This window comes from Poecilia mexicana, unplaced genomic scaffold (genome assembly GCF_051168715.1).
Source record: "Poecilia mexicana isolate PSO_F unplaced genomic scaffold, ASM5116871v1 scaffold_10, whole genome shotgun sequence".
NCBI lineage: Eukaryota > Metazoa > Chordata > Actinopteri > Cyprinodontiformes > Poeciliidae > Poecilia > Poecilia mexicana.
This window is the reverse complement of record NW_028263379.1, coordinates 21,905,147-21,913,371: the sequence shown is the minus strand read 5'-3', so window position 1 is coordinate 21,913,371 and position 8,225 is coordinate 21,905,147. Positions and strand designations below refer to the sequence as shown.

The following is an 8,225-nucleotide window of genomic DNA, read 5'->3' as shown; positions in this document are numbered from 1 at the left end:
TTTTATCTTTTGCTGCATCGTTTTGAATATGTTTTTGTTGTGTTTCTTGCTCTGTTACCAGAACCCTTCTACAAACGCATGTGGACTAGATATATTATCCTTACTCATCTACACTATTCACAATCAAATAATTTTCAGCCAAAAGTTGCAACTTTCAAATGAGAAAGTTCTTTTAAAAAAATTACAAAAAAGGTGGGAACTTTTGACAAAAAATGTTTCTATTCTTCCTTACATATTTTGCGTGTTTCGGTTTTTACAGATGTGGACAAATGTGTGTAAAAAAAAGTCTAAAATTTAATTAGTAGAATAAGCTCATATTTAAAAAAAAATCCAACATTTAATTTGAGTTTTAGGAAATGTTTTTAATTGAATCCTCATTACTATAGTTGCTAAGATCTATGAATCATTTATAAAATGAATACTTTTTGAACATTGTAAGGCTTTCTCGGAACCTTGAATGAATAATGCAGGACATCCTGTTTCTTTGGGGAATAAATAAAATGTGACTCAGAGGTTTATTGCTTTTAGCCGCAGGTCAGTAGGCTGGATGAGGATTCATATTTATGCAGGATGCTCAGAGAAGAAATAAAGTCTCCTGAGCTCAATGTTACAGAAATGCAGTAAAAAGTGGCATTTTGGGTTCACCAAGTCTCCATTTGCCTTTTGTTTTGTTTTGTTTTTTCTCTGGGAGGAATGTCAGAGTCTTTGCAGTTCTATTGCTTAACTCTACTGAGACATTAATTAAAATGCTTCCCTTTTTATCAGTCAGGGTTTGAGCTTTTTTGGGGGTTTGGCATGAAATACAGGTTGAATGTGGAAACGCACCACTGCTAAGTATGATGGAGGATCTGTGATGCTGTGGCCCTCTGAACCTGGTTGGTGTGTAAATTATTTAGCTTTTGTCAGTGAGCTAAAATGTGTATTTTTACACTACCTTTAATTAAGCAGGCTGATGCCTAAATAAATATGGCCTACTAATGTGTTTATGTTTGAGCTATGAGGTTTGTTTGTTTGTTTGTTTGTTGGCTGTTTCAGTGCCCTAAACATCCTGTGGGATCTGTGACGAAATCGTAAGAGAAAATCCAGGATTCTGGATAAGGAAAGTTTGTGTTCAGAATGAAAGATGATGCAGCGATTTTGTTTAAAACAATTATTTCTTAACCTGATTTTTTTTGCCCCATTGAAAAAATGTTGTAGATGGTTTTTAGTGTGGAATTATACCACCCCATTCTTCGCATAAAATAAAGACAAATGCATCAGAATACCCAAATACGGTGACCAGACACTTCTATAACGTAGGAACATTCAGGGTTAAGTTCATAACATTTCCAGACTGAAAACAAAGAAGGACGAAAACTGATGTATCTGGAAAAAAATTCACGTGGTTGTGCTCCTGTACATCGGCATCAGCGCATCCTACAGTTGTAGCTGCAGCGAACTGATGCCAGGCAAACACACACAGGCGCGTGCACGGATTTGAACACAGCTCATCAGTCTCAGTTTGGAAATTCAGGATCAAGAGACCAATTATCTTAATTATTCTCCTTTTCCCTCCATCACTCTCGTCTGCATGTTTTCCCGCTTTCTATTTTAGCTGTGTTTGCATTTGTGGGTGTTTGGGTTTGTGCATTTCACAACACAAAATTACTCCAAAGCTCCCAGAAAAGCAACTTTACGTCTACACCAGCTTTAAAAAAAATAAAAAATAAAAAATCAGCAAAAGAAATCCAGCTGTCTTAATTCCAAAGCCAAACATGAAGCAAGAATCTTTTTGCCTTGGGAACATTGTGGTCGTTAAATAACGATGGTGCAATGAAGCTGGAAACCCAAAAGAAGCTAAGTTTAGAGCTCCAGGGCCGGCCTGCCTGCCTCCGCTGCTCCCATGAAACGGTTAACACCACAATCCTGCACAGAAATTAACCAGTCAAGTTCTGCAGCTCGCTTGCTAAGAGCTGACAGCGTCTCGTCTGCCGTTTGCGGAGAAGAGGGGCAATTATTGTGTGATGGATTTCACCTGTGCCCGGTGAAAATAACTCTCTGCGCTGTCTCAGGACAGTGAAATATCCATACCGGAAAAATCATTCTTCTGTCACCCCACAGAGCCAAAGACATTGTCATTTTTGCTCAAAGAGCAAATCACTGAAGGCATGCTTGCCCAGCAGTGAGGATTTGAAATATCTAATAAAACAGGAATAGCTATACATAAATTCAGTCTCTTCAAAAAAAAAAGTTAAATCTAGTTAAAAGTTATTGATCTTGAGAGTTTGGAGGCATCAAAGCAATGGACTTGTGTTATCATTATAGGACTTGGTTTGTATTTATAGAGATGAAGCAGATGATTTTTTATGGTTTAAATCCCCTGATTATAATCAAACAGAATCTGATGAGAAAATATGATTTGACTCGCATGATGCTTTTATGATTTAGTGTGATGTGCAAAGCAGCCTGAAGTATCTCACAAAACAGAGCAGTCAAACGATAAAGTATGAAAACAACTCTTCATATATATTCATATTTTTATTTATTTATATTTCATTTCTGGAAGGATATCTTGTACACCAAATATCCCATTGGCAGTTAAGCGCATTCAATGTGTTTAGAAGCCAGAAACAGTCACTTGTTTTAACAAACACAAATACAAAATAAAGATAACCACAAAATAATGAACTGCATGTATATAACATACAAAAGAATCCCATGCCTACTCAGTAGGTAACTTCAACATTCCAGCTCTTGAAGATGTGGATATTTACACTTACAAAAATATACTTTATAATTTTTTATCTTTTTTTTTTTGTTGTTTTCTTTTTTGCTTACATTCTGATAAAATGAAGCGGTGCCCTCATAGCTCGTCCCTTTTTCTTCCTCCCTCTGAGTGCGTACATTCTGTAACAAAAATATTCCCTCAACCCTTAAGGCGAGATGCAGTGCATCCACTCTCGCGCTCAGCCGAGTCGCAACATCTGCAAGGCTTCACGAAAGGCACCGAATAACAGGAGCGTTTGTCTTGTTTAGGTTTTTTTTTTTTTCAACTTTTTTTTTTTTTGTTTTTCCATTTCTCTGTTTTTCAATATAACCAAGCGATATGTCACATGTGAGAAAGAGATAGTACCAGTGGATGATATTTACAACAGAAACTAACATCACTCTTACTCATGCTCGAATACTTAAGTGCTTCTTTTTTTCTTTTTTTAAATCTCAAACAATGTCAAAACATATCACAGCATCATCACTACATAATAGAGAAAGTATGTAGAAAATATGGCCCTGCTCACTTCAAATAATACAATGCAAATATGCAAATAATTGTTCACATCAGTGGTACCGAGGAATGATAAAAACGAAACATGGCACATGTACAATATACATATATGATAGCTTATGTATATCATTCAATGTCTTTTGTATAAATGTCTCAAGGACAAACGTGCCTGAGGAATCTGTCTGTCTGTCTCTTGGTGTGGGATTTATTTTTTGTTTTGTTTTGTCGGTCTGTGGTAGAACAGACCCGCCAGAGCCGTTTTCTATCTGTCTCAGGAGTCCTATATGCATTTGAAGTGCTGCATTTGTTTTACAGAGACAGTATGAAAAAAAAAAAATCCTTTTACATGTTACGCTGTCCTTGCCCAGTCCTTGACATGCGTCTCTTTTCTTTCTTTCAGGCAAATCTCAAGATTCACCTGCACTGCACCCGGTAGCGAAAAAAAGTGCTTTTAGGAGGAGGGGAAACTAAGTCCTTTTGATGCTGATTTCTTTCCCCTGTAAAATGGAAACCTTGCAGAAGGAGAAGTTCGTTGAGAGTACAAAAAAAAAGTTTTTCTGTCTGCTCCTCTCTTAGCAGATCTCGATTGTCCTCGGGGAAAGAGTGGTCTGCATGTCTGAAAGAGGGGTGGGCACTGGGGAGCTGTAGATGTTGGATGCAACTGAAGAAGGGAAGGAGGTGGCGATTTGAGACTGGAAGGTGGTGGACATCGACGCCGACGGATAGGTGGTGGCGACGGAAGGAGAGGGATAGGAAGTGTGGACGGGAGAGGAGTAGCAGGAGGTGACTGGAGACGGGTAAGAAGACACTGGAGAAGGATAGGAAGTGATGGGAGAGGGGTAACTGGAGGCGGGCGAGGCAGAAGATGCTGGAGCCGACGTTACTACAGCAGCTCCAGCCTTCTCTGCCTTCTTGTCCTTCTGCCTCAGGTGGATCTTTGTGTGCCTCTTCCTCTCGTCGCTGCGGGCAAACTTGCGTCCACAGATCTCACAGGCAAAGGGCTTCTCCCCTGTGTGGGTGCGGATGTGTGTTGTCAAGTGGTCGCTGCGGCTGAAGTTTCTCATGCAGATGCGGCACTGGAAGGGCTTCTGACCGGTGTGGATGCGGATGTGACGTGTCAGCTCATCGGACCGCGAGAAGCGACGATCGCAGGTTTCCACAGGACAAGCGTAGGGCCTTTCGTGTGGCGGCGTCTTGCTTGGTCGTGTGGGGTACTTGCGCATGCGGCTGGGCTTTATCAGCTGGGACTGGTAGATGTTTTTTAAGTCCTGGGAACCAGTCTGAGTGGCAAAGGCCTTGATGGTGGACAGAGGAGTAAGCGATGGCTGGTTTGACTGACTCTGGAAGGGCTTTTGGTCTGGGGGCACCAGGCTGATCTCTCCCTGCTGCTGGGGGAAGAGGTAGTCAGGAATCATGGGCACAGGGAAGCTTGTGCTGCAGGTCTTGCCATTGGGATATGCAGGGGGTGGGTACTGCACTGATCCCGCTGAGGTGGCGAACCCCTGACTCTGGTCTGGAAAGATGTCAGAGTTGGGGCTGGAGTATGTCGGGGCAGCTGAGTAGATGGGATTGGGCTCGCTGTGGTGGATTGAGGTGTTGAGGCTGGAACTTTGCGATGAGGAGGAGGTTGAGGAGGAAGAAGTGGAGGAGGACGGGATGGTTGATGAGGAGGATGAAGAGGTCTGTGACGAAGCTGAGGAAGAGCTGGAGGTGGGAGCGACGTTGCTCATTAAGCCAGTGAACAGGCCCAGGATGGGCTCCGCCCAGAGGCTGTTGCTGCATGTGGTGGCGGGTTCAAGGGTGAAGCGGCCGGTGTAGGATATGGGAGGCAGCCTCTGGGTGGGGTACGTTTGCTCCGCAACTGGCTTCTCGCAGGTGTAGTTGATATCAGATAGCGTATCTGCAGAAAGCACAAGAAATGAGAGACATTAGTCAAACTATCAATATGTTAAAAAAATTAATAAAAAAAACAAGGGTACTGCTGCCAGAAAGGTGGGCAGCATGTCACCCCTCTCCTCTGTGATAGGTCAGTGAGAAACACTCTGCAAGCAAACTCTTCACCCTCAACTCCAAAACCGTCTTTATATCTTAGAAAGCAGCTTTGCAGGCTTCCTGAGGTCACATTTTCCTCTATGAACAATTTCTCAACCTTCCTTTCATTTTCTGCTTTCCTGTGTGTTGCACAAGCACACACAGAAGCACACAGATTCCTAAAGACCATCAGAGCCAAAGGCAATTGATTACCCAAAGCTACAGCTCAGCTGGTTTTGGTAATGTAATTTGGATTGAGCAGAAGGAGCATCTAAAGCATGTGGTGACAGAACAACATTTTTGCTATTTTGGGGCAAGTCGTGTGAAGCTATATTTCAATTGTATTTATGTTTAGCTAAGTTTTGTAAGGTTTCATACAAGCATCTAAAATTGCCACTTACTTTTAGTTTGCAAAGCCACAACTCTTAACATTTAACAGCTTGTTGAATACCTAAGTGCAGCAATGAATCTAAGTTTAAATTAAATGTTGGTTCTTTTGTAGCTTAGCAAATATAATCTTAACTTTAATCCAGCAGTGAGTAAAAAAAGCTGAAGAAGATCTTGTCTTACCTCCAGAAAGATGATCGTACGGCTCCCCTGGCTCCCCGGAGCCAAAGCCTGCACCCTCGGGTGCGGAGGCAGTGAGGAAGGGTGTCCCTGCAGAGCTGAGCATCATCACCTCCTCCAGTTTGGGGTAGTTATCCATGGGGGAGTGAGGGAAGCTCAGAGGCTCTGAGATCTGCAGGGCAGGGAGGATCATCTCGGTCTTGGCTGCAGCCATCCTCTGCTGGTGCTGAGGCTGCGCTGGTGGCTGCTGCGGAGTCGCTGAATGTGTGCTGGCAGAGCGGTGCCTCGCAGGTGGAGGGGATCACTTAGCCCAACACTTCAGCTGATGCAGTGGAAGACCTTGTTTTCAGCTTTCCTCCGTAGCTCTTCTTCTCCCGTTGCTGCTCTTCTTTTCCTCTCAGAAGTGAGAAAAATCCACTCGTCTTTTCAGCAAGAAGAATCTAATCAGTCCTCTCATTCCCTAAGATTAATCAAAAATGATCAACTGATCAATCTTGATTTTTTTTTCTTTTTTGCTTTGAATTAGGTTACCTATCCAATCAGGTTCTGACCGTCTCGGACTGGTTGTTGTTTTGACTTTTTTTGTTTCACTTTTGCAGTGATGTTTCTCAGGCAGAGACTTCTATGTATCTCTGTTCTAACAGTTGCTCATGTGTGGCTCTCAGAGCTCTCTCTATGAGCTTCGAGGTTTCCCCGCTCTTATATACACTCCTGTCGTGACGTAGATGTCCATATTTGGAACAGAGGAAGCCCATATTTAGGCATTGCAGTGGAGAACACACACCGGCCTGAGGGACAGCAGAGGAGCGACTTTATATTAAGCGCTTGCAGTAAATTTGCGAAGACAACGGCGCTCACCCCTCCTCTCTGCTCCCGAATCAATGCGTCTTCATAGCCGAGCGGCTCGGGCTGACAAGCGGCGTAATTCTCGCTCTCCCCCGGTCCTTCGATAGATCTGATTCGGATTTCCCATCTGTGCAGCGAGCTGCTGGCTGCTCCCGGAACCCTCCGCACCGCCGTGCCTTATAAGGTCGTGACTACATAAGGACCTATTCCGGTGGGTTTCCATTTCCCCATGTCCTTATTTGGAGTTTCCTGAGGCAGCGCTGATCGCTTTTTGGCAGAGAACGAGACCGACGTGCAAATCATGTCCAGCGTTCACAATAACGAATGCTGGCAGCACAACTCGACTTGTCTGTGTAAAAAAAACAAAAAAACATATGCTCGGACTCAACCGAAGAGTTTGTATGTGGAAAACCTGAAATCTAACAGAGTTATTTACATTGTGAAATTTTTATAAGTTTTAAAGTAGCCTTCAAAGTCAGCCTGACACAAATGTCTGTATCAACGCATTGATTTCTAAAAGATTAGCGTTTAAAACTAAATATAGACATGATTTACAACTATGTTATATATTATACATATTATATATGTATATACGCAATGCTTCAGATACAAAATATTGTGCAAACTCTGCTGCAAACTTCCTCTAAATTAACTTTCCGTCTCCCTCGCCTGTGCCATTGATTTATGGGCGCGCAGATAGCCGGATGCTGACGAGGTGCGGGGCGATCCGTCTAATTGAGGGGTGTCCCCCCTCTGCTCAATATTCACGGGATCTCTCTGCCACTCAGCGGCCTAATGGGCCGCATTAACAACGCAGCGCGCAGCTGCGAGGAAGCCTGCGGGATACCGATGTTCCCCCGGCGCGCCAGCTCCGCTCGGTGCGGTGCTGACGAGAAATCAATGTGTTTCCCTCGGCTGCTGACTGGATCCATACGAGAGCGGCCTCATTGGGAAACATCGTGGGCTGGAGGATGTGAGGTGGCCCGAGAGAGAGAGAGAGAGAGAGAGAGAGAGAGAGGGAGAGAGAGAGAGAGAGAGAGAGAGATGCTGCTGTTGCTTTATGAAGCTGGTCAGACCCCATGGTCTTAAAATGTAACACGATTTGGGCTTAAGTTGTAAACTGTCATGCTTCATTTATTAGTCTTTCAGCAACAAGATACAAAGGAAAATAAGTAAAGATGTCTGATAATACACTAATTAGCCATGCACTGCGTTATTCGGGTAACGCAGGGTAGATTTGTGGTCTTTACATCGCATTCCCATTTCTTTTTCAGCCTCTGGCAAATCTGCATGTTACTCCCATTAGACTGATAGCTAAATGTTGTAATATATTATAAATGACCTGGGAAACTCACTCACCAAAACATTCTGAATAGTAAGATGGGTAATGTTCTTTCTCCATAAGGATGCTGTATGGCTAAACGATCAAATTGATTTCAGACAGATTACCGCTAACTTCAACTTTATTGCGATTTTATGTGACAAACCAACACAAGGTAGTGTGTGATGGAAAGAGTAG

The 8,225-nt window shown here is 43.1% G+C and overlaps 1 protein-coding gene across 1 annotated transcript; it reads right to left on the bottom strand.

Moving 5' to 3' along the window:
* Positions 1-2,498: 2,498 nt before the first annotated feature.
* Positions 2,499-6,845, bottom strand: egr1 (early growth response 1). The gene is made up of 3 exons (XM_088009651.1): positions 6,719-6,845; positions 5,864-6,648; positions 2,499-5,162 (listed from the first exon to the last, which is right to left on the bottom strand). Exons 2-3 carry the CDS (start codon positions 6,072-6,074, stop codon positions 3,835-3,837), a joined length of 1,539 nt encoding a protein of 512 aa, XP_087865777.1. The 5' UTR covers positions 6,075-6,648; positions 6,719-6,845; the 3' UTR covers positions 2,499-3,834.
* Positions 6,846-8,225: the final 1,380 nt, after the last annotated feature.

Excerpts from the sequence above, each read along its gene's own strand:
- egr1 (XM_088009651.1), bottom strand. The coding sequence starts at position 6,074 with ATGGCTGCAGCCAAGACCGAGATGATCCTCCCTGCCCTGCAGATCTCA. Across the intron at positions 5,163-5,863 it reads GTACGATCATCTTTCTGGAG|ATACGCTATCTGATATCAAC; the intron begins GTAAGACAAGAT and ends TGCTTTCTGCAG.